This window comes from Oryctolagus cuniculus, chromosome 4 (assembly GCF_051225735.1).
Source record: "Oryctolagus cuniculus isolate XC-2025 breed Fujian yellow rabbit chromosome 4, ASM5122573v1, whole genome shotgun sequence".
In the NCBI taxonomy this organism is placed as follows: domain Eukaryota; kingdom Metazoa; phylum Chordata; class Mammalia; order Lagomorpha; family Leporidae; genus Oryctolagus; species Oryctolagus cuniculus.
The window spans coordinates 52,620,216-52,646,477 of NC_142870.1; the positions used below are offsets into that span (position 1 = coordinate 52,620,216).

At 38.4% G+C, this 26,262-nt stretch overlaps 2 protein-coding genes across 3 annotated transcripts; both read left to right on the forward strand.

Annotated features, from left to right (window-relative positions):
* Nucleotides 1-961: 961 nt before the first annotated feature.
* LOC100356822 (olfactory receptor 5H8-like) lies at nt 962-8,272 on the forward strand. Of its 2 annotated transcripts, XM_089330360.1 has the most exons (2): nt 962-982; nt 7,346-8,272. In XM_089330360.1, the coding sequence occupies exons 1-2, from the start codon at nt 962-964 to the stop codon at nt 8,270-8,272; spliced, it is 948 nt and encodes a 315-aa protein (XP_089186486.1). The 2 variants fall into 2 exon arrangements, with proteins under 2 accessions (XP_089186486.1, XP_008265293.3); XM_008267071.5 differs by lacking the exon at nt 962-982 and having other exon boundaries at nt 7,343-8,272.
* Nucleotides 8,273-22,149: 13,877 nt separating this feature from the next.
* LOC100340422 (olfactory receptor 5H2-like) lies at nt 22,150-23,091 on the forward strand. The gene has a single exon (XM_008267204.5). It carries the CDS (start codon nt 22,159-22,161, stop codon nt 23,089-23,091), a length of 933 nt encoding a protein of 310 aa, XP_008265426.2. The 5' UTR covers nt 22,150-22,158.
* Nucleotides 23,092-26,262: the final 3,171 nt, after the last annotated feature.

The window sequence follows — 26,262 nt, forward strand, 5'->3', positions numbered from 1 at the left end:
GCAGTTCTGTCCAATTCACTCATGCAGGTATAATAAATCTGTAACCAGAACAAAATGTTGTCCTGTCCATGATTGAAACATTCAGAGTAATAGGCCTTCTCCCTAGTGGCTAGCTGACCACTAGGGGAATGGAGGCATGCTGACGACTCAGCAATGAAATCTGCAGTGGCCATGGCCTGAACACCCTGGTGAGTGGAAATTCCTTTTGTTGAGCTTAACTGAAATCACTCCCAACATGGTCACTTTGTTCTTGCATCCACTGAGTGAACACAAGGTACCTAGAAAAAGAGGTTGCCTGGTATTGACAGGTAGGGTCATCCTATTCACTTGATTATTAAAATCATTCACTGCTGAAGTGACATTTTGGTGAACATTAACAAGGAACACAATATTTCCAGGTTTTTGTTTATATAATGTAATCTATCAATTTTCCCCCAAATTTCCTTGTAAGTAATTTCAATCATACTCATTCCAAGGCCCTGAACATCCAACCAAAACTTTGATCACAGCCCATGAGTCAATATACAATTGCAAGTGTGGTTGGTCAATTTTCCTTCAAGAAAAGTAAACAAGTAGTTGTACTGATCCACTTTTGTCCATTGGAAAGATTTTCTCTCAACATTGTCCTTTAAGAATGTCTTGTAAGTGAGCTGTAGTGTCGCAGCTATATACTTTTAGGTGGGCCCCCAAAGTGCTATCATGCAAAACAATTTTGAAATTTAGGCTGTCTTTATTCCTCTGCCAGGTGATCATACAAACTCCCCATGAGGCCAAAGGCACAGGCTAGAGGAAAAAAGGTGGGTAAGACCATCGATTTTTGGCCTGCTAGTCATTGACCTTCCTTATACAGTCAGGACTTTCATAGGTCTGATCACATAAATAACCTATATTTTATGATGGAGTAATTCTTTGCATACCCATACCCAACTTAATGGTTTAGATGCTCAGATAACACCCAATGATGAGTAGCTCAGGTCACATAGTAACTTGTGGGCTAAAGCTAAGCATTTACTCCACTAAATCCTGGTAGCAGATGGAGAGGTATTATTCAAAAGGAAAGTGTTTGTCTGAATAGGGTGGCAACTCTCCTCCACAATTCCATGGTTCTGCACTGTAGAGGTCTATTACAGGCTCTTAATGACATCCCTACCTGTCATTGCCACCACAGACACCAATGAATCTGCTAGATCACATGGCTCAGTGGCAGAGAATCTTGCACAATAGACTATACCTGGAACACAGTCTTCTCTTGCTGGAATTCCACACAAAAATCACATGGTAAATGGGTCAGAAAAACTCACCCAATAAGTTATGTTGTTTCCACAATACAAAGAGGCTCAGTAAGTGTTTTGCTTCACTTTTGGTTGTAGTAGGGTACAGGCACAGCAATTTACCCTTCACCTGAAAACTGCTGATGGCTGATTACTCAACATGCCCCATACCATGGATACCTGGAAAACTCATGGGGATTTTAAAAATCCTCAATATTTTAAGATTTATTTCCAATCATGCAGTATGCAAACCTTTACCTCTAAGTCTAGAATTGTTGCTCTTTTTTGCTCACTATATCTGCTCAGCATAATGTAATTTGTGTCTTGGACTATTGTAATGTGATATCTTGTAGAAATAAGAGGTGATTAAAATTCTTCAGAAAATATTTACAAAGTATAAATTTGAAAACAGACTTGTATCTAGGATATATGGAGAACTGACATAATTAATAATAAAACCTAGTAGTTCAATTATTTAATGAGCATTATACTTAAACACTTCACCAGAGAAGGAATGCCTTAGACCAACAAAAGTATAAAAACATGCTGTATTAAATTCGTCATCAGGAAAATGCAAACTAAAATCTACAATGAGATTAAAACCAATAAATTGAAAAGACCACCCATACTGGATGCAGCATTGTATGTCTTCATGCTCAAATATATGCAAGAAAAAGAATCATAACTTCAAAAGTCAATGGAAATGAAGTGTTGGCCATATTAATGGTGACCCTTGTTCATCATAATGGTAGCTCTACCCTTCTGCAGAGTTTTTGTTGTTACTCTCATTTTATTTGTGATTTTTTCTCCACATATTTTGTTTTTACTAGCAACATTTTAAGCATGCAAGATAACTGATTGAGTCTACCAAAAATAGGGCCTTTGTTTCCCATCATTCTGTAAGTTATAATCCAAGTGAAGGTTAAAGGAAAAAAAAAGCAACCCTTTATTTTGGAGATACATAACACTATTCAGATACAAAGCCTAAATGTCACAAATAAGTAAATGAAATTCTATTTTTCTGAATGCAAGTATATTGCATACTCCTCTGGTTTTTTTTTTTTTGTTTTTTGTTTTTTGTTTTTTTTTTTTTTTTTTTTTGGCAGGCAGAGTGGACAGTGAGAGAGAGAGAGAGAGAGACAGAGAGAAAGGTCTTCCTTTGCCATTGGTTCACCCTCCAATGGCAGCCATGGCTGGCGTGCTGCGGCCAGCACACTGCACTGATCCGAAGGCAGGAGCCAGGTGCTTCTCCTGGTCTCCCACGGTGTGCAGGGCCCAAGGACTTGGGCCATCCTCCACTGCACTCCCTGGCCACAGCAGAGAGCTGGACTGGAAGAGGGGCAACCGGGACAGAATCCGTGCCCTGACCTGGTCTAGAACCCTGTGTGCTGGCGCCACAAGGCGGAGGATTAGCCTAGTGAGCCGCGGCGCCAGCCCATACTCCTCTGTTAATACTGAAAGGAAAACTCTGAACGTGTCACCACCTTGTAAAAAGCAAGCAAAAACAAAAACAAAACCAAAAACAAACCTTCAGGTAGTCAATAATAGTCTAAGTACTTAGGTTCTAGCCATCCATGTGGATGGAGTTCTAAGCTCTTGGTTTCAGGCTAACCAAGCCCTGGCTGTTGCAGCCATATGGAAACTGAACCAGTAGATGAACGATCTCTTTCTCCCTGTGTCTCTCCCCTCTCTCTGTCATTATGTCTTTCAACTAAATAAATAAATCTTAAAAAAAAAACTATTCAGTCAATTTCCTTTATGTTGCAGTGAAAAAAAAAAAAAAGTCCCAACCTAGTCTTCAAGACCTCTGTGTTCACAACTATCCATACCTGTGTGGCTGCAGTTGGCTGCTCCTTTCTCTCTTTGCTGGCTGGCAACATTTATAATTTTTTGCTTCTCTAATGGTCAAGGCTCTCTGAGATTCTAGGCCATCCAATGATATAGTCCCTGTGGATACTGAATACTCACGGCTATTACCTTATTAGAAAGGAAGATTCCTTATTTGTTTATTTGAAAAGCAGAGTTACAGAGAGGGAGTAAGAGAGACAGAGAGAGAGAGAATCTCCCATCTGCTGGTTCATTCCCCAAATGGCAGCAACAGCAACTATGCAGTAAGACTGTGTAAAAGAATTGATGTCATCTGTCTGGAGTTTTCCTATAGCTTATTTTCAATATTTTTCACAATGAAGTTAAAAAGTTACTTTGAAGTGGAGGGTGGTAAAACTTTCTCCAGTGAGACAGTAACCAAACTTTGAATGAACTTGACCTGTAATATAGACTATACTTATTTATTCCAAAAAGAATAGCCCTTTTATTCTTAATCTTTTTAAAATGTAATTGTTAGATGTTAAATAAAGCAATAAATCTGTCAAAAAATTAAGGACTGTGAACCAACTCTGCAATGACTAAAGTGATTAAAATCTACCTATACAAAGGGAAGAAGATTCTTGAGCATTCTCCTGAACTACTGCTGGGAAACTCATAGGCACTGAAGTTTGGAAGGCACAGATCCAGCACACCTCCTACTTTAATGCTTAGTCTTTGTTTCCCCTTTGCTCTTCCCCCTTGACCTTCACCTAGAAAGACTGTCTTTCAGATTTCAGCTTAGAATAGTGGAGCTAGTTATATGTCTGGAATTTGAGCTGCAGCTTTCCTGAGGACAAATTAATTAGAGCTTGATTCCTGAAGGGAATCTAGGAGTTTGGCCTCACTAACAATATGCTCTGGTCATTCAGATGAGACCAGACTAGTTAAAGGACTCAGTGCAGTAATTGTGATTAGTAAACTGAAGTTTGCTTAAAAATGCCAGAAGTCTCATTTGTGCTGGTAAATAGTACTTTTTTTTTTTTTTATAAATAGTACTTAAAGTGTATTTTCAACTGCTCAAACTGGAACACCCATAACTGAATTGACCTTTATGATTTCAAAGTCTGTAATGACCTGTGGGACAACTGGACTCTTCACTCATGCCCAATTCCATGAAGCCCAGAAGGACAGCTTTACTCTGCCCTATAGGGACTCCTTGGACTCTCTTAAGGGAGGTTCAGTTCTCTACTCCTTCCTCACTTGGCAAAAGCAAACAACTGGATTGGTGCTTGGGTGCAAAATAAATTTATATAAGCAACATCTTGCTTCATTTTGAAAATGTAAACTCCAACATACAAAGAATTGCTACCTATGTTATTTTCATTCTTATGCTGTAATTGTTTTTCTCTTTTTTATGAAATCTAACAAGAATTTATACAACTTTTTAAAAGGTATGGGTAAGAGAGAAATAATTTCTATCATTTCACTTATTTTGTATAAATATTTAAAATATGAATTAATTTATGATAATTTCAGAACAGGTTTACAAAAAGCCAAAAATACCCAAATGAAAAATGGAAAACAAGTAGTAAATTGCCAGTATTTTTACTTGCATGACTAAATTCTGGGTAAGCAAAATTGTGGTAAGATGGATTTGTTCTTCTTAATGATACTTTGTTATCTTGTTCATTTACCCCTAATAATACTTTACAATAGAATATGCAGAAAAGTAGGTTAGCAAATTGAAGCTAAGTTTAAAGACTCAAGCTAAATTTCTCTTATATTGGAAGTTATTTTGATAATTCTGATAGTGACTCATTCTGTTTAATCAGTAATATATTTTGATTAGATCTTTATAGTATCACATAAATGTTGACTGCTTTATCATTTCATCCTTTCATCCACTTCTGGCAATTGTTGAGTATTGTATATACTCAAACATATTTATAAAGAAATTTACAAATACATATTTATATAGAAGTATTATGTGCAAAGCTGTTGGACTGCACATTTATTCATTTATTCTCATTCCAGCATTTACATTTCATAAGTTTTCCTGCAAACTGAATTAGGTAATTTTCAATAATTCAGTAGTTTGAGATTAAATCAAAAGAAGCCCATCATTCCAAATAAAAATACACTCAGCAAGTGCCACTGATTCTGTTAGCAGCCTGTGTCAGGTAGCCATTAGAACAATTTTATTCTGTTAAAAAAGGCTTTGGAGGAAAAATGGACCTCAAAATCAATGTGTGGAATATCTAGAGACACTTCTTATCACAGAAATAACAAATTAAAGCCCTTTAAACATGCAGAAAATTTTCAGGCAGTCCTGGTATATATATTAATGAAAAACATAAAATTTGGAAAGCAAAATTTAAAATCAGATCTTCATTTTATATTCAAATTCCATAGGAAAATAAATTTTGAGGTCTAAATAATGGAACGAGAAACTATTTCCATGGTTGACATCTTTTAATGATAACCAAGGTTAAAACAAACATTTTTATCAACGCCTTTATTTCCCCTTATTTTGTCTTTAGCCTTTTTCTAGCACTTCCTTTCTTCTTTCACTTGGCAAAAGTAAAATCAAGACTCCCCTCCCTCTGCTCCTCTCCCCTCTCCCTTATTTCCTCTCTCTCTTTTCTCCTCTCCTTCCCTCTTCCCTCCTTCTGCTCCTCTCTTCCCCTCTCCCTTCCTCTCAATCTTTTTTTAAAAATGTAAGAAAAATGTACACAGATAAACATTTTACATTTGTCTATTTTAGTAGACAAATGCTGGATATTATTCAAATTCCTAGGGGTGCATGCTATCATTTCCCTAACAGTTGGACCACATGTTTCCCATTCACTTATTACCTGGCTTCAACCCTATGACAAAACGGAAACTACCCATACAGAGCCATTAAAATGTTCTTGATTTCCTCACTAATCTCTTTTAATCCCTTGTGCTATTGAGGAATTTATGTTGGCATTTGGCACTATCCTGATATCTTTCCTGATATTTTTCCTCTCTTTATGAATACAACATTCACTTTTTCTGTTTCTCTCCTACTTTTGGTTCACTCTACTTGGTATCCTATTCTAGTCTCTTTCTTGACTGTATGATGTCAGGCAGTACCCTTGGTTGCAACAGGAAATGAGTTTACTGAATATAAATTGACTCAAACATAGAAATAGTAGAGAGATTGGAGGGACAACTGGGAAAATATCCAAGAATGGAAGTAAACATGGCTGTTATTCACCTGCCACAACTATGCCAGAACCTTGATTAAATGAGGGCTGCCATTCCTGCATCCATACTTGGGATGCCACAGCACACAACCATAATGACACTGTTGATGCAGGATGCATCTACTAGTATCTTGATATTGCTGTCTTTGCTACCCAAATTCTCTTTTTTCTGTGCACCCTTATCTTCTACTCTCTAAATTCCAAATATCTTAGGGTGAGTGAATGTTACTGGCAAGGCTTAGGTCAATCTTCTCACTCTAGGAGAAAGAAAGATGGGGGAAATTCTATTCCTAGTACCTGTGGCTCCTAGAGTAGGTGATAGTCCCTGCCTACCACTCAGATTCACATAACAAGGGGATCAGTAACTGACTTACCTGTTTAATATAACTCTCTCAGGTTTTTCCCTTACCTGTTGTCTCTTCCCTTTGTGTACTCCCTGGTGTATAGGCCATCCATCCATAACAATGCTATGAACAACCATGCATCTCAAGTCCTTAGTACTTCTATTAAGCTCTAATAAGTTCATATTCACAATTATATGTAACCTAGGTGTCCAGTTCATGATCATTCCGCAATTTGCCAATGCTTCTAAATTCTCATTCTCAATTTTTAAATGATAATCAATGCAGTCACTAATTGATGGCTTTCACCTTCACTGATAGCCTCTTCCAGTTTAATGTGTCGCTGAGTTCTAATGATAACACATTCTTAATTCTTTTGGATTCAGCTTGTCATCCTCATTACTAATTTTATGTCACATGTAGTCATACAAGTGACTAGCATGCATAGAATGCCTCTCCTTTTTTCTAAACCTGCAAATTACTACACACTCTATGCATTGAAATAATTTCATTTTTTCCATTTTTCTCAAGTAGTTTCTCTCTATTATTGTGGACATAATATAATAACATAATATAAATAATTATAATAAGTGTGTGATTTTATTTCAACTCCCCTCCCCCAGTATTAACCTTATAACATTTTGATGAATAACCATTTTATATTTCTTGTGTTTCATTTTAGGGAACATCCAGTGAGGATATGGAAAATGTAACCTTGCTGACAGAGTTTGTTCTCACAGGACTTACTTACCAACCACAATGGAAAATCCCCCTGTTCCTGGTGTTCTTGTTGATATATCTCCTCACCATTGTGGGGAACCTAGGTCTTATTGCACTCATCTGGAATGACCCTCACCTCCACATCCCCATGTATTTATTTCTGGGGAGTTTGGCTTTTATTGATGCATGGTTATCAACCACAGTAGTTCCAAATATGTTGGTCAATTTCTTTGCCAACAGCAAGATGACATCTCTCTATGAATGCATGACACAATGCTTTTCCTTTGTAACAAGTGCAACCACAGAATGTTTTCTCTTGGCGTCAATGGCTTATGATCGTTTTGTAGCTATATGCAAACCTTTACTTTATCCAGTGATTATGACGAATAGATTATGCCTCCGGCTCTTAGTCTTGTCATTTATGGGTGGTTTTGTTCATGCCTTAATTCATGAAGGATTTTTATTTCGATTAACTTTCTGTCATTCCAATGTAATACATCACTTTTACTGTGATGTTATACCTTTGTTTAAGATATCCTGTACTGATCCTTCTATTAATTTTCTAATAGTTTTTATTTTCTCTGGTTCAATTCAGGTGTTCACCATTGTGACTGTTCTTGTCTCTTACACATTCATTCTCTTTACAATCTTAAAAAAGAAGTCTGAAAAAGGCATGAGGAAGGCCTTCTCCACCTGTGGAGCCCATCTTTTGTCTGTCTGTTTATACTATGGCCCTCTTCTCTTCATGTACGTGCACCCTGCTTCTCCACAAGCAGATGGCCAAGAAATGGTAGACTCTCTATTTTACACCGTAATAATTCCTGTGTTAAATCCAATTATCTATAGCTTGAGAAATAAGCAAGTTATAGACTCACTGACAAAAGTGTTAAAAGGAAATGTTTAGATATCTTGCTAACGTCTATCCTGATGTTATTTAAGGTTTCCAAAATTATACAGGATAGATGTGGACACATTTTAATACATGCTGAAAGTTTTTGCAATTTCACTTGGTGTACATTTTAATAACTTGTGCTTTTAGTACTTCATGACAAATGCCCTAAACAGCACTCTGGCCTCAGAATCAGCTCTTGAGGCATTCAGATCTGGCTCAAAAGCCCACAAGAGCAGTTCAGGCATGGAAAGCCAAGACACTCTGGCAAAAAATGACCTACATGAACGATCTCTGTGAGTGAGATCCCGGTGGAAGCGGCCATCAAAGGAGGAGGTACCTTTCTCTGAAGGCAGGAGAGAACGTCCACTATGATTATGGCCTAGACTAAATAATATTGGAGTTTGTGGACTCAAAAGGCTTCCATAGCCTTGGCAACTCATGACAGGAGCCTCGGGTGATCACTGTCATAAATAAGATCATCAATTGTTAAACCAACAACAGGAGTCACTGTTAATTTTTTCCCCATGTAGGACCTCTGTCCTTAGTGTGTTATACTATGAGAATTAATGGTAAAATTAGTCTTCAAACAATACTTTATACTTTGTGTGTCTGTGTGGGTGCAAGCTGTTGAAATCTTTAACTTTGTATAGAGTTGATCTTCTGTAAATAAAGATAATTAAAAATGAATTTTAATGAAGAATGGGATGGGAGAGGGAGTAGGAGGTGGGATGGTTTGGGGGTGGTAGAGTGGGTATGGGAGGAAGAACCGCCATAATCCAAAAGTACTTTCAAAATTTATATTTATTAAATAAGGGCTTTCTTTAAAAATAAACTCCTTTACATATTTGTATTTGTTATGAACTAATATACCAGCAATTTTAATTAGTTAAATGTTCATGTAATAGTGGAATACTAAAGTAGAAAACAAATTAGAACATTGTATAGGCTTATATGTTCTTCAACGCTGCTTTATAATTGCACAAATTTAAAATAGTGTCTTTCCTCTGATAAGTACCTAAGTATGATGTCTTTGATGCTAATACATTTGTGTGGCCTGAAGATTCATATAACATTTACCCCATAGTAGTAAGAGATTTGTGTTTGGTTGAACAGAGGGAAATCCTGGGAATATGTGAGCTGTCAAAAGATCTTTCATTTCACTTTATTTGGAAATAGTGAATTTCACCTCTTGTTGATACAATATCATCCAGAGGGGGGAAAAAAAACAAAAGTGGGAATGCAGGAAGAATAAAATAAGAATGGAATTTAATTATTTAAGACAAGGCTAAGTTAAATAGAATATTTTTATGTCAGTGTGCTTACATGAGTAAGAAGAGGTGAGCTATTGCTCACCACCTATGATGCCATCTAAGAATCTTTCCAACTGTGTTTGCAAGTTGTTTGACACTGAGTAACCAACAATTCAGAAAGTGGATTATCTTTAGGAATTAAGTTGGTGTCATTATCGAAAGTTAAAAAAATAGTGGCAAAATAGAAAATGATGTCAATATTTGTGGAATCAGTAAATTAAATGAAGTTATTAAGATATAAGAACTTATTGGGGCCAGTGTTTTGGTGTTTTAGGCAAAACTGCCACCTGCAATGCCAGCATCCATATGGGTGTTGATTCGAATACCAGCTGTTTCACTTCCCATCCAGCTCCCTGCTAATGGCCTGAGAAAAGCTGTAGGAGATGGTCCAAGGCCGGCACCGCAGCTCAATAGGCTACTCCTCTGCCTGAGGCTCCGGCACACCGGGTTCTAGTCTCGGTCGGGGCGCCGGATTCTGTCCTGGTTGCCCCTCTTCCAGTCCAGCTCTCTGCTGTGGTCCGGGAGTGCAGTGGAGGATGGCCCAGGTCCTTGGGCCCTGCACCTACATGGGAGACCAGGAGAAGCACCTGGCTCCTGGCTTCGGATCAGTGTGGTGCAGTGGCCATTGGAGGGTGAACCAACTGCAAAAAGAAGACCTTTCTCTCTCTCTCTCTCTCTCTCTCTCTCTCACTGTTCACTTTGCTTGTCAAAAAAAAAAAAAAAAATGGTCCAAGTGCTTGGGCCCCTGTATCCAAGTGAGAGACATGGAAGAATCTCCTAGCTCCTGCCCTTGACCTGGCCCACACCAGCAAATGGAAGATCTCTTTGTCTCTGTATCCTCTGTCTCTCCCTCTTTCTCTGCAACTTTGATTTTTGAATAATTAAATTAATCTTTTAAAACAGAATGTTTTATTCAAAGATTGTTTAAAGTGTCATTGACAATGAGGGACTTTAGATCAGTAAAATTCAATTGTTAGGATGTGATGCCATTGTTTCCAGTGGGTGACAGACCAGTAGTGGAGGCCGGCGTTACAGCATAGCGAGTAAAGTCGCTGCCTGCAGTGCTGGCATCCCATACGGGTGCTGGTTCAAGACCTGGCTACTCCACTTCCAACCCAGATCTCTGCTATGGCCTGATAAAGCAGTGGAAGATGGCCCAAGTCCTTTGGCCCCCTACACCTGCTTGGGAGACTTGGAGGAAACTCCTGGCTCCAGGCTTCAGATCAGCACACCTCCGGCCATTGTGGCCATCTGGGGAGTGAACCAGTGGATGCAAAACCTCTCTCTCTCTCTCTCTCTCTCTCTGCCTCTTCTTCTCTACTCTGACTTTCAAATAAATAAATAATCTTTTTTTTTAAAAAAAGACCAATAGGAAAAAATTCACATTTGTCTGTGTAGTATGTAAATACCAATTATTCTCCACAGTACTTGGAGTGCTCTATTTCATTCTACTTACTGTTAAATCACTTTTTTACTGTTCTATTTTCATTATTCTCTGATTTAAAATCTATTGAATATAAGAAAGTACAGTGCTGAGTATCTGAGCTGTACTTTCTTACCACCATGCCCTTTCTTTTTTTTTTTTCTAATGCTCTTTTCTTTTTTTTTTTTTCACTGTGTCATTACTGTTGTCTTTTTTTTTTTTTAACTTTTATTTAATGAATATACGTTTCCAAAGTACGAATAATGGATTACTATGGCTTCCCCCCCATACCGTCCCTCCCACCCACAACCCTCCCCTTTCCCACTCCCTCTCCCCTTCCATTCACATCAAGATTCATTTTTGATTATCTTAATATACAGAAGATCAGCTTAGTATACATTAAGTAAGGATTTCAACAGTTTGCTCCCACACAGAAACATAAAGTGAAAAATAATAGATGATTTTTTTTTAATGATGATGAAATCAGATCAGACCTATTGTCATGTTTAATCCCAGTGAGAGTCAAGTTGGGAGTTGATAGTTTCTTTTCTTTTTTTTTTTTTTTTCTTTTTTTTTTTTTTTACAGAGGATCAGTTTAGTATGCATTAAGTAAAGATTTCAACAGTTTGCACCCCCATAGAAACACAGAGTGAAATATATTATTTGAGTACTCGTTATAGCATTAAATCTCAATGCACAGCACATTAAGGACAGAGATCCTACATGAGGAGTAAGTGCACAGTGACTCCTGTTGTTGACTTTACCAATTGACACTCCTGTCTATGGCATCAGTAATCTCCCTATGCTCCAGTCATGAGTTTCCAAGGCTATGGAAGCCCCTTGAGTTCTCCGACTCTTATCTTGTTTAGACAAGGTCATAGTCAAAGTGGAGGTTCTCTCCTCCCTTCAGAGAAAGGTACCTCCTTCTTTGAAGACCTGTTCTTTCCACTGAGATCTCACTCACAGAGATCTTTTGCCAGAGTGTCTTGGCTTTCCATGCCTGAAATACTCTCATGGGCTTTTCAGCCAGATCTGAATGCCTTTAGGGCTGATTCTGAGGCCAGAGTGCTATTTAGGGCATCTGCCATTCTATGAGTCTGCTGAGTATCTCACTTCCCATGTTGGATCACTCTCCCCTTTATTTATTCTATCTAGGAATGCTTTCAATAGCAAATTGGTAGCATACAAAAAAGTCAAAAAGAGATGTCATAAAAATCCTATAACTGAAGAGGATCCAGGATGGCTGAATAGAAGCACTAGTATTTGCCTCCTCCTCCACAGAGAATAAAAACAGCTAATGGATAGCTGCATTACGTTGCGAGAACCTGTGGGAAAACACAGGAACATTGCGAGGGACTTATGAGAATCCTGTAGGACACAGAGACTTGGGATGGCTGCATAGAGAGAGGAACGAAGCCAGTTTTCAACAGTGACCCCAGCCTCTCTCGCCCACGGGTGGAGGAAGGGCAGGAATCTACATTATAAGGAGAAGGATGAACAGGTGAGCCTCAGCAGACACCATCTCCAAGGCATGACAATGCCACCCCTGGCTGCAGGGATCCACCAGAGTCACAGGCTCTGATTCTGCAAAGGGAAGTGCCTGGAATACTCATCATGACTTTACTTCAGAAAAAGAACTCTCATTGTTCTCTCTCAAGGTCCTGGAGCACAGGCTAAGGCAGTGTAGCATCATCTTGAGAGAGGAGTCACTGTTGTAATTCACACTGCCCTGAATATCCCCACCAATGTGGTCCCAGACGGCAGCCTCACAAATCTAGACTCAGTAGTACTATTGTGACTCCAGGGTCCTAACCCATGTAGTGTCCTGTAATACAAGGGAGTGGTGGATCAACACAATGAGAGGATCGTGCCCACAGAACCCTATAAGCAGTGACATTTGTCCCTTGGACTTGGAGCCCACCCTCTGCCCCTTCCCCCTGCTACCCAAGACAGTGCTGCTACTGAAACGCTAGTTTCTTTGCCAGGAATACAGATCCAGGGCATGTATGAGCAGTGTGCTGGAGTCAGGGGTCGAGCAGCGAGTTGAATCCAGGGGATCTTAATCAGTGGAGACTTAACCAGTGTCTTGGTTAAAATGCCTGCCTTATACTTCTCCACATGTCTTCAATATGGGGGAAAAGCAGTGGAAGATGGCCCAAGTCTTTGGGCCCCTGCACACGTATGGGAGACCTGGAAGAAGCTCCTGGCTCCTGGCTTCCAATCAGCCCAGCCCCAGCCACTCTAGTCGTTTGGGTAGTGAACCAGCAGATAGAAGATCTCTCTCTCTCTCTGTCTCTCTCTCTGTCTCTCTCTGTAACTCTGTCTCTCAAATAAATAAATAAATAATCTTAAAAACTAACAGACACATACACTAATGAAACAGCTTAGAGATACCAGTAATGATTCCATGCACCATACATGTACAGCCAACTGATTCTTGCCAGAAGTTTAAAAACATGTGCTAGCATAAGGATAGCTTTTTCAATAAGTAGTGCTGGGGAAAATGGATATTCATATGCAGAACATTAAAACTTGGTACTCACCACCCCCTACAAAAATAAACTCCAAGATCTAAACATAAGGCATGAAACTAGTGGGGGGCACTTTAAAACACTGAAAGAAGCAATGATTTCTAGATGAGATCCCCAAAACACAGCCAGCAAAAAAAATAAATAAATAAATAAAATAAATGAGTTAAGATCAAATTAAGACGCTCCTGCCTAGAAAACGAAACAATCAATGTGGTGAAGAGACAGCCTACAAAAGGGGGAAAATGGGAACTATTAATATGACAAGGAATCATGTCCAGGTATATACAAGGAACAAAAAATATTCTATAAAAACAGCCTAATTTTACAAATCAGCAAAATGATACAAATATACATTTCCTTTTTTAAAAAAATTATTTATTTACTTAAGAGGTATAATTACAGATAGTGAGAAGAAGAGACAGAGAGAAAGTTCTTCACTCCCCAAATGGCTACAGCGGCCAGAACTGTGCCAATCTGAAGCCAGGGGCCAGAAGCTTCTTCTGGGTCTCCAACATGCATGCAGGGGCCCAAGCACTTGGGCTATCTTCCACTATTTCCCCAGGCCACAGCAGAGAGCTGGATAGAAAGAGGAGCAGCCAGGACTAGAACCAGCACCCATATGGGATGCCAGCGCCACAGGTGGAGGATTAACCTACTGTGCCACAGTGTTGGACCCAAATACACATTCCTTAAAAGAAGAAATTCAAAATTTATGAAAAGGTGCTCAACACCATTAGCCAGCCATCAGGAAAATGCAAATTTACAATTTATTCTTCCTATTAGCAGGCATATCTTTTCATGGCCACACCATTGCAACCTTAGAAATTTTTATGAGGTACAAGGTTCCTGAATTGAAAGCAATGCATACTGGATGAAGCAATGCAAACCATTTGTACAGAGATAGACAACAAAGTGAGTTAGAAAAAGACTACACCATATTTAAGGGAACAGTTTAAGTCAAGTTTTAGTCAAGTTAATGGCTACCTCTGTACATCATATTTCTTTGTGCACCCTTATGCAGAGTTTTCATAGTGGCTACTCTAGTTATATTTTCTTTATTTTTTTAGAAAATTCTATGGAATTAGGTATTTTATTGTTGGATCTACAAAAAAATATGTCACTTATTCCCCCCTCATTTTCTACTCATGAGCTAAGTCTGGTTAAAATTTGTTTTTATTTTTTTTTTTGTTTTTATTTTTGTTTTCATTTATTTTTATTTTTGACAGACAGACTGGACAGTGAGAGAGAGAGACAGAGAGAAAGGTCTTCCTTTGCCGTTGGTTCACCCTCCAATGGCCGCTGCGGTTGGCGCACTGTGGCCGGCGCATCGCGCTGATCCGAAGGCAGGAGCCAGGTGCTTCTCCTGGTCTCCCATGGGGTGCAGGGCCCAAGGACTTGGGCCATCCTCCTCTGCACTCCTGGGCCATAGCAGAGAGCTGGCCTGGAAGAGGGGCAACCGGGACAGAATCTGGCGCCCCGACCGGGACTAGAACCCAGTGTGCCAGCGCCACAAGGCGGAGGATTAGCCTAGTGAGCCGCGGTGGCGGCCAAAAATTTTGTTTTTAAAGATATATTTTATCTGTGGAGATAATTACATGTAACGATTCAAATATCAAATCTCAATGTCACAGATAAACTGTTTTATTTTTCTGATTGAATGTTCATTGACAATCTTTTTTCTGTCCATACTCAAAAAGAAACCCTGACTATGTTACACCAACTCCAATATCCTTCAATCTTCTTTCTTAAGATGAGGTTAAGGGTCCAGCGCTGTGGCATAGCGGGTAAAGCCACCGCCTTCAGTGCCGGCATCACATATGGGCGCTGGTTTGAGTCCTGGCTGCTCTACTTTCAATTCAGCTCTTTGCTACGGCCTGAGAAAGCATTAGAAGATGGCCCAAGTCCTTGGGCCCCCGCACCCATGTGGGAGATCTGGAGGAAGCCCTTGGCTCCTGGCTTCGGATCAGCACAGCCCCAGCCATTGTGGTCAATTGGGGAGTGAACGAGCAGATGAAAGACCTCTCTCTCTCTTTTTTTCTCTTTCTGCCTTTCCTCTGTGTAACTCTGACTTTGAAATAAAGAAATAATTCCTTAAAAAAAAAAGATGGGGTTAAGAACAATGTTTTTAAGCTAGTCTCCAAGGCCACCTGTGTTTCAACCCATGTTGACCTTACTGACCCCATCTGGCTCCTCTTTGCAGGCCAACCTCATTGTAAGTTTTTAGTTTCTGTAATGATCAAGCCTCTCTGATAATATAGGCCTTCAGTGGATAGCAACTTGTTAGAAATGAAGATTCTTGAGTTCCATTCCTTATTGAAATGGAATCTGCATTACACAACATGGACAGAAAATTTATAGACAGTAGAGTCTGTTTATAAAACACAAATCCAGTCCACTTCCCCAAAAGGTCCTTTGTATTTGTTTTGACTCTTTTCCTTCTTGTGACCTTGGCCTAATAAAATTGTTCATCTGGGAGCCTGAAGAGCGCATGAAGATGAGAACTTTACTTGAGATTGGTCCTAAAGGGAACCTGCACCTTTGGTCTTTTTTTAAAGAGTTATTTATTTATTTGAAAGGCAGAGTCACAGAGACAGAATGCCCTCAAGAATTACAGCGGAACTACACAGGAGCCAGGAACTCCATCCAGCTCTCCTACCTGGGTGGCAGGAACTCAAGCTCTTGAGGCATCACCCACTGCTTCCCAGGTGCATTAATAGAGAGCTGGATAGGAAGTAGAGTTTTCTGGACTTGAACCGGCACTCAACATAGGATGTCAGCATCACAAGTAGTGACATAACCTGTTGAACCACAATGCTTGTCCCATTTTTGTTCTTCTGAAAATTATATTTTAACTAGCTCAAACACTTAGAGCATCAGATTTTATATATAAATTGAAGTTTGCATAGAACCATCAAAAGTGTCACCTGTAATGGAAAATAATGACATCAAGTGCAATTTCAATGGTTAAGTCTAGAATTATCTGCAGTGATTTGATGTTTATGATTCCAAAGTCTATAATACCCCATGGGATGATCTGAATTTCTCGTACACATCCAAATAAACAATGCCCAGTTGAAGATCTCCACTTAGTCCTATGGGGAATCCTTAGGCACTCTTTGGGGAATTTCATATATCCACACCTTCCTTTCCTGGAAAAAACACAGAGATGTACAATTTGTTGATGCTTGTGTTGAAAGCAAATTAATATAAATGACATTTTCCTGAGCATAGAAAAGGAAGCCTCCAAAATGAACTGTGTGCAATGAATTGCTACTTGTCTTATCGACATTCCTGTGCTGGTGTATGATTTTCCTGCTTTAGAAAGCCTATTACTTTTAAAGTATCACCATAATTTCTTAGAAGATATTGGTAAGAGAAATTATTTCTATAATATTCATTATTCTTTATTAAAAGAAGTTAAAATTATTGTTCAGTTTACCATATTTTAGGTTAGGTTGATAATATGCCAGGAATGAGAAATAAAGAGTTAATAATCTTTTACATTTTTATATTAATGACTTAAATCTGGATAATAAAATCTCATTAGGATGAATTATTTCCTGTAACACTGATTTATTATCTTGTTAACCATAATGACTCTCCATATCCCAATGAACTAGAATGCTAAATGCTTTAAAACGGAGTTTAAAGGTTCAATTTATAACACTACTATATAAGAATTATTTCTGATGAATCTGATATAAGATCGATTTTATATAATCACATTTTCTCATTAAAACTTATATGGTCTATCAAATAAATATTAACTCCTTGGAGGTGAGTATTGTGGCATAGCATTTGAGTCTCTGTTTGGGATGTCTGCTTCACATATCAAAGTGCCTAGTTTGGGCCCTGGCTACTACGCTTCTGATCCAGTTTTGCTGGTGCACATCCTGGGGAATGGAGGATGATGGACTTTGCGTGCTTGGGCCCTGCCCACCATGTGGGAGGCCCAGACTGAGGGCTATTATGGTTGTCTGGGGAGTCAATTAGCAGATGTCTGGAGGATCTTTCTCTCTGTGACTCTCTTTCTCTCTCCCCTTCTCTGTTTCTGACTTTTCCTGTCACTCTGCTTTTCAAATAAAAATAAATAAAAATTTAAAAATATATTAACTCCTTTATATGCTCCCTACATCTGATAATAAATTCTTTGTATTATATATATTTTTAATATATATTGCAAAAACACATTGCATATATATGACCCATAAATATATATGCATTTAAATTTTATGTAAGTACATACATTTCATTTATAATACCTATAGTAATATTAATTATGTACATATGCATGCGTGTGTATTTTGGAAATATGTAGAAAATGCCCTTCCCTTAACCTGTCCAACATTTATGATTTAAAAAAATACCCATACACAAATCAAACTTTCAATTATTTTGTGATTTTGAATTTTATGAAAGGACGCTCATTCCATATAAAAGCCATGTGGCATTATTGACATTTGTTGTTTGTATTAGAATCCATCCAGTCTTTGACTCATTTTATTCTGCTAAAAATGGAGAAAAACAAAACCTAGTGGAGAAGAGAAAATGCTCTCAGAAAAAAAAAGCAGCCAGAGATCTAGAGAATTAAGTTATAATTGAGAGGAAACAAAGATGACATCACTGTGTTATTCTGTCTACTTCTCTTTTCCCTCTTGTTTTATTTTTACCTACCCAAATTTGTGTTGCCAATTCTGTCTCTTTTCTCCTTTGGATATCTTCTATTCCTCATCTTTCACACGACTGCCCTTCTTTTTGAAAATTTTGCTTAAAATGTTCCATAGGAAAAAAAAATTAAGTTAGTCTGTGTGCTGTAGACAAATGGCAGCTTCTCTCCACACTTCAGGTAGGACTGTAACATTTCTCTCATTGCTGTGCCATGTTCCCTCACTTCTTGCTATTTTCTGACCTTAGTTCGGTTACATAATGGAAAGCGCTCTCTAAAACCACTAAAATTTTCTTCCTTATCACATTGAGTGATCTCTCTTTACTCTTTCTGCTCCAGAGCATTTATTTTGACAGTTGGCATTGGACATCACTTCGTAATTCTTAATAATTTGTCTTTTCATATTCAAAACACTCAACTTACTATTTTCCTTTTTGCTTTTTTATTTGATCACTCTGCTCAGCACCCATTTCTTGTATTTCCTTTATCTCTTTTGAACATTCATGGCTTTGGATTTCAACAGAAAATGAATTTGTTGAATAGAAATTGACTATAACATAGAAATACTAGGGGAGTTGGCAAATACCACATGTTCTCCCCGATAGGTGACAACTGAGCACCAAAAAGGAAACCTGTTAAAGTGAAATGAACACTATGAGAAACGGTGACTTGATCAGCATAGCCCTGACTGTTGATGAACAACTTAATATGTTATCCCTCTAAGTATTTTTTTTTGTTTATTCTACTTAATACTTTTGGTTGAATACTGTAATCAATACACAATTCTTCTTAAGTGCTGAAACTTAACTGAAAAGTGATCGCTGTTAAATATAAGAGTGGGAATAAGAGAGGGAAGAGATGTGCAATTCGGGACATGCTCAAGCTGACTTACCTCAAACGGTAGAGTTAGAAACATACCAGGGGATTCGAATTCAATCCCATTGAGGTGGCATGTACCAATGCCATCTCACTAGTCCCAGTGATCAATTTCTGTTCACAATTGATCATAATGATAGGACTAAGAACCAAAGGGATCACATAAACAAGACTAGTGTCTGCAAATACTAGCTGATAGAATCAAAAAGGGAGAGAACGATCCAACATGGGAAGTGAGATACACATAAGACCCAAAGAATGGCAGATGTCCTAAACAGCACTCTGGCCTCAGAATCAGCCCTTAAGGCATGCGGATCTGGCTGAAAAGCCGATGAGAGTATTTCAGGCATGGAAAGCCAAGACACTCTGGGGGAAAAAAAAAAAACAACCTAAATGAAAGATCTCCGCGAGTGAGATCCCAGTGGAAAGAACGGGTCATCAAAGAAGGAGGTACCTTTCTCTGAAGGGAGGAGAGAACTTCCACTTTGACAGTGGCCTTGTCTAAATATGATCAGAGTCAGTGAACTCAGGGGGCTTCCATAGCCTTGGCAGCTCATGACAAGAGCCTAGGGTGATTACTGATGCCATAAACAAGAGTGTCAATTTGTTAAGTCAACAACAGGAGTCACTGTGCACTTACTCCTCATGTAGGATCTCTGTCCTTAGTGTGCTGTACATTGAGATTTAATGCTATAACTAGTACTCAAACAGTATTTTTCACTTTATGTTTCTGTGTGGGAGCAAACTGTTGAAATCTTTACTTAATGTATGCTAAACTGATCTTCTGTATATAAAGAGAATCGAAAATGAATCTTGATGTGAATGGAAGGGGAGAGGGAGTGGGAAAGGGGAGGGTTGCGGGTGGGAGGGACGTTGGGGGGGAAGCCATTGTAATCCATAAGCTGTATTTTGGAGATTTATATTCATTAAATAAAAGTTAAAAAAATAAATTGATTAAAGGGCAAAAAAAAAAAAGAAAATGAAAAAAAATGCTAAGGGAGTTGGGTAAATCATCTAGCAATAATGGTGGGAACAAGGGACAGCTTTGTGGCTTGACAGGTTAAGCCTCCTCCTTCAGTCCCTGCATCTTATATGGCTGCTTGTTTGAGTTCCGGCTGCTGCACTTCAGATCCAGCTCCTTGTTAATCCACCTGGAAAGGCAGCAGAAGATGGCCAGGTCCTTGCGGCCTCTGCAGCGTCATGGGAGACCCAGATGAAGATCCTGGTTCCTGGATTCGGATCAGCCCAGGCCTGGCCATTGTGGCTATTTGGGGATTAAAGCAGCTGATGGAAGATTCTCTCTCTGTAACTCTGCCTTTCAAATAAATAAATTAAATCTTTAAAAAAATTGCTGATAAAAGAAAGAAGCAAGAAAGCCAGTCAACATGCAGTGCTATGTCCCAACAGTAGCTCAACAAACGCTTTATTGCTGTTGAATCCAGGTGACACAACTCACACTGGCAATACCTTGTTGCATATGCAGGAAATGTGCTGCAATCTTAATATGTTTCTCTTGGTAACCTTGGCAACTAAAAAGATTTTTTGTCCATTAATGTTTACCTACAACTCTTTTTATCCCAAAATAGGTTGGGTGGGTTTGATTGGATAAATCTAGTTCAAATCCTCTTTCTGCTTCCAAAATTCATATTATAGAAAGTGGACCAGATATTGGTCACCTAATACTTTTTAAAAATATTTATTTACTTTTATTTGAAAGGCAGAGTAATAGACAGAGAGAAGGAGAGCCAGAAGGGAGATCTTCTATCCGCTGATTCACTCACCAAAGGGCCACAATAGCTGGAAATGGGCCAATGCAAAGCCAGGAGCCAGGAGCCTCCTCTGGTTCTCCCATGTGGGTGCAAAGGCCCAAGCACTTGGGCCATCTTCTGTTGCTTTTCCAGGCCATTAGCAGGGTGCTGCATTGGAAGTGGAGCAGCTGGGACTCATACCAGCACACTTATGGGATGCCACCACAAGTGGCTGCTTAACCTACTATGCCACAGTGCTGGCCCCACCTAATAACCTTAAATGACATCCATACCTTTTGTAACTTCCTCAGGTTTTTACCTTAACTTGTTCTTATCTTTGTGTACTCACCAAGTGATAGGTCATCAAAGACTATTCCCTCAATTATCCCAATGACTCCCAAGCCCTTGTTGCTATTATTCTAGTAGTATTATAGTACCAAGTGTTGGAATATTAAAGATGTTCATGAATAAGGTCGAAGTCAGCGAACTCAAGAGGCTTCCATAGACTTGGAAACTCATGACTAGAGCCTAGGAAGATTACTGACGCCATAAACAAGAGTGTCAAATTGTTAAGTCAACAACAGGAGTCACTGTGTACTTACTCCTCATGTGGGATCTCTGTCCTTAATGTGTTGTCCAATGTGAATCAATGCTATAACTAGTACTGAAACAGTATTTTACACTTTATGTTCTATGTGGGTGCAAACTGATGAAATCTTTACTTAATATATTCTAAGCCGATCTTCTGTATATAAAGATAATTGAAAATGAATCTTGATGTGAATGGAATGGGAGAGGGAGCGGGAGATGGGAGGGGTGTGGGTGGGAGGAAAAAGCCATTGTAATCCATAAACTGTACTTTTGAAAATTATATTTACTAAATAAAAGTTAAAAAAAGATGCTCATGCTACAAACTTGTCAATGGATCTGAGTTCTTGATTTCAATCTTGTATGACTATCTACCTAATAAGCAAGTGGCTGCTCTCATTTTTACTACTATGTCACATCGAACATATGACTGAGTCCTAGTGACTACATTCTGCAGAATCTATTTTTTCATCCTCCTCATCACTCCTAGCATCGTGTTATACATAGACGAGGCACTTTACATGTATTTCAATCACCTGGAGAAAATTTTAAAAAGGTTTTTGTAGTTGAAATAATTGCATTTACTTGAAGTTTTTGATTCCTCCAAAACAATTTCCAGTAACACTAAATAAAATTAAAAATATACTGTGATAAGATTATGATTTTCTGTCAAGCCCTTCTCCAGTATAAATGCTATAAATACTAGTAAACACTTTTTTCATTTTCATTTTATTTCAGGAGATAACCAGTGAGGACATGGACAAGAAAAATGCAACTTTGCTGACAGAATTTATTCTTACAGGACTTACCTATCAACCTCAGTGGAAAATCCCCCTGTTCCTGGGGTTCTTGCTGATCTATCTCCTGACTATTTTTGGGAACCTGGGACTTATTGCTCTCATCTGGAGTGACTCTCACCTTCATATCCCTATGTATTTGTTCCTTGGGAGTTTAGCCTTTGTTGATGCTTGGATTTCATCTACAGTGACTCCAAAGATGCTGGTCAACTTGTTAGCCAAGAGTAAGATGATATCTCTCTCTGAATGTATGATACAATTTCTTTCCTTTGCATTTGGTGGAACTACAGAATGTTTCCTCTTGGCAACAATGGCATATGATCGCTTTGTAGCCATATGCAAACCATTGCTTTATCCAATGATTATGACAAATAGACTATGCATTCGGCTAATAGCCTTGTCATTTGTAAGTGGTTTTGTTCATGCTTTAATTCATGAAGGGTTTTTATTCCGATTGACCTTCTGTCATTCCAACATATTACATCACTTTTACTGTGACATTATTCCTTTATTTAAGATTTCCTGTACTGATCCTTCCATTAATTTTCTAATGGTTTTCATTTTGTCTGGTTCAATTCAGGTGTTCACCATTGTGACTGTTCTTGTCTCTTATACATTTATTCTCTCTACAGTCCTAAAAAAGAAGTCTGAAAAGAGCATGAGGAAGGCCTTCTCCACCTGTGGAGCCCACCTCTTGTCTGTCTCTTTGTACTTTGGCCCTCTTCTCTTCATGTATGTGTGTCCTGCATCTCAACAAGCAGATGATCAAGATATGATGGACTCTTTATTTTATACAATCATAATTCCTGTGTTAAATCCAATTATCTACAGTCTGAGAAATAAGAAAGTCATAGCCTCACTGTCACAAATATTACATAGATACATACACTAGTATCTCTTTTTAGTATTGTCACAGGACTTTCATTATTAGATGTGGCTTCGGGTAAGAATTCAAAGTTTTTATAATTACAACTACCCTCAAAGTTTAATAGCTTAGTTATTATAATAAATGTACTATTTAAAATATTGGTATTTTTAATTTGAAAAAAACAAGGAATGTTAATCAAGTGTTTAGGTAGTCCTAGAATAATTATATAGGAAAACATTTATTATTTTATATGGTCCCTAGTATGGCTTTACTAATACAGTAATGCTAAAATTGCATATTTCTTATAAAAAACATGATTAGAATACAGAAAACAGCTTACAGGGTTGGAGGGGATGGAGCCTCATATCACACTTAGTCCATTTTGGTGGCATTCGTGTGTGGTTGAGCAAATGGAGACCCTGAGAAATCTACTAGCCCTTTAAATATTTTTTATCCTGACTTGTTGGAAATTTTTTATTCTCTTATAGGAATTCTACTCCCAAACCATTTAGAGAAATAAACAGACATGTAAATGCAATCTTAGAAAAAATGAGACAGTGAAAGCAGGGCCAAATTGTTAAGAGGACACCCTTAGCTCAGTATATGAGTAATGAGAAGAGGTAAGTTTCCATTTTTGTTTATGATGCCTTCAAAGGCTTTTCCTTCTGCATTTGTATGATATCAGGGAATGTGGGAACTACACTCACTTAAACAAAACCTAACAGATAAGATTGAAGAATTAAATTAGTGTGGGGGCCAGCTCTGTGGCACAGTAGGTTAATCCTCTACCTGTGGCGCTGCCCCTCTTCAATCCCAGCTATCTGCTGTGGCCTGGGAAAGCAGTAGATGATGGTCCAAGTACTTTTGCCCCTGCACCTGTGTGCGTGACCGGGAGGAAGCACTTGGCTCCTGCCTTTGGATGGGCACAGCTCTGGCCATTGGAGCCATCTGGGAAGTGAACCAACGGAAGGAAGACCTTTCTCTCTGTCTTTCCCTCTCACTGTTGTAACTCTACCTCGCAAATAAAATAAATACAATCTTAAAATAAATAAATAATTAAATAAATTAGTGTGAATATACAGAAGCAAACAAAAATAGCAAAATAGGAGGGAAATGGTCTGCTTTCCTAGAATTTAAGAAACATTAAGCTATTAAAAGAACTATTAATATTTCAATATGTATTGGAATGTCTTGCTAAGAATAAGCGACCTTAAATGCATATTACCAAATATCAAATAGTGTTAAGATATAATATCATAATAGCCAGTAAGTGGCTGGGAAAGATATGAAAATGGAAAACAATAAAGAGTTTGGATGTTTAGTGTCACAAGTTCCTTAAATGTTAACTTTCCTCACACTTCAAACTCTGTATATAATGGAGAATTTTCATTCATTTCCACCGCTGCCCTTCCTCTGAGCCCTGAAACACCATACACTTTTCTACTAATATGTGAGGACCTCAGTCACTCATCTGTGTATTTTGTAAAACTCTATAGTTACTTGTATCCTTCATCTTGTTTGTACATTCTTCCTAAATATTGCTGACTGGTGATTCTCCAGAAACAAACCTTGGGTTCAATTACATCCTTCAGTAACTTTTAATGGACTATCATTTCTACTAGATGGTATCTAGATGTGAATATGTGTTTGGATATGTATGTTTGTTCATGTGAATGCATAGATTATATGATTTACATGATATCTTCAACTTGTGTTTGCTCATCCACAATTTAAAAAACCAAAACATTGATTAACTCTGGAGTCTCTTCACCTACATTTCTCTGAACAGAACCTGTGTTGTAGCTAAAATGAATTTCTGAAAACCTTCTAGGTACACTCAAGTACATGCTTTGGCTCATAGAGTTCTTGCCACAGAGAAGCCCCTGCTACTCCAACTTCTCCCTGATTCATGTACAACTGAAATAGTGTTCCTTTTCAAGGTCTATCTCAAGTGCTCTGCCCTCCATGAAGCTTTGCCATATTAGCTGGAAGAGGAGAGGAATGTTCACTTATTGGAAATAATTAGCAATTTATTGGTGCTTCTTAATTTATACTTACCTTGTATAGAACTTAGTCTAAAAGATCTTTTAAATTATGACTTAAGGGGCAGGTATTTGGTACTGTTGTTAAGATGCCCACATTCCTTATTGGAATGCCCAGGTTATTCCAGTTTCCTGCTAATACACACCCTAGGAGACAGAAGAAGATAGTTCAAGTGCCTGGGTTCCTGCCGCCCACATGGTTCACTGGGATTAAATTCTGGAATCCTACTTTTGGCCTGGTCCAGATCCAGCCATTTTGGTATTTGGGGAGTGAACTAACAGATGGAAACTCAATCTTTCCCTCTTTCATAAAATAAAATAATATAAAATTTTACAGTTCTATTATTTATTTATCTTGCAATGGGCAACCTGGTGGTTCATACACGTAAGGCCTTAAATAAATATTTGTGAAGTATTTCTGAAATTAAATAGACTCTGCCAGTGCTGTGGCGCAGTGGGTTAAAGCCCTGGCCTGAAGTGCTAGCATCCCATATGGGAGCTGGTTCTAGTCCCAGCTGCTCCTCTTCCAATCCATATCTCTGCTACGGCCTGGGAAAGTAGTAGAAGACGGCCCAAGTCCTTGGGCCCCTGCACCCACATGGGAGACCCGGAAGAAGCTCCTGACTTCGGATTGGTGCAGCTCCGGCCGTTGCGGCCATCTAGGGAGTGAACCGTTGGATGGAAGACCTCTCTCTCTGTCTCTACCTCTCTCTGTAACTCTGTCTTTCAAATAAATAAAATAAATCTTTTTAAAAAAAGAAGTTAAATAGACTCTGTCAGCACAAATATATAGCAAGCAGTAAGAGTGTATTATTCCTCTTTTTCAATCTGGAAATAAACTAAAGATTAATGGATCTGGAAAGGCTACTGCACATCAGCTCACCTTAAGTTTCGTTGATAACTGGAAAGTATCATAACCTAAGGTGCATTATTATTGCTCTTCTTTAAACTAGGATTAACTCTTTGTAAGGACTGTGAAAAAATTAGAAGAAATTATTTAATCTTTATAAAGGGTATAAAATATTTGTGTTTCTAGCAAATATCATTATTCTGTGTTTGCAGAGGCCCATTCAAAAACCAGACCAAATTTCTGCACTCCTGTTATCTGAAGGATATACTTTAAGTCCCAGGAAAGAGACTGTTTCAAAATTCA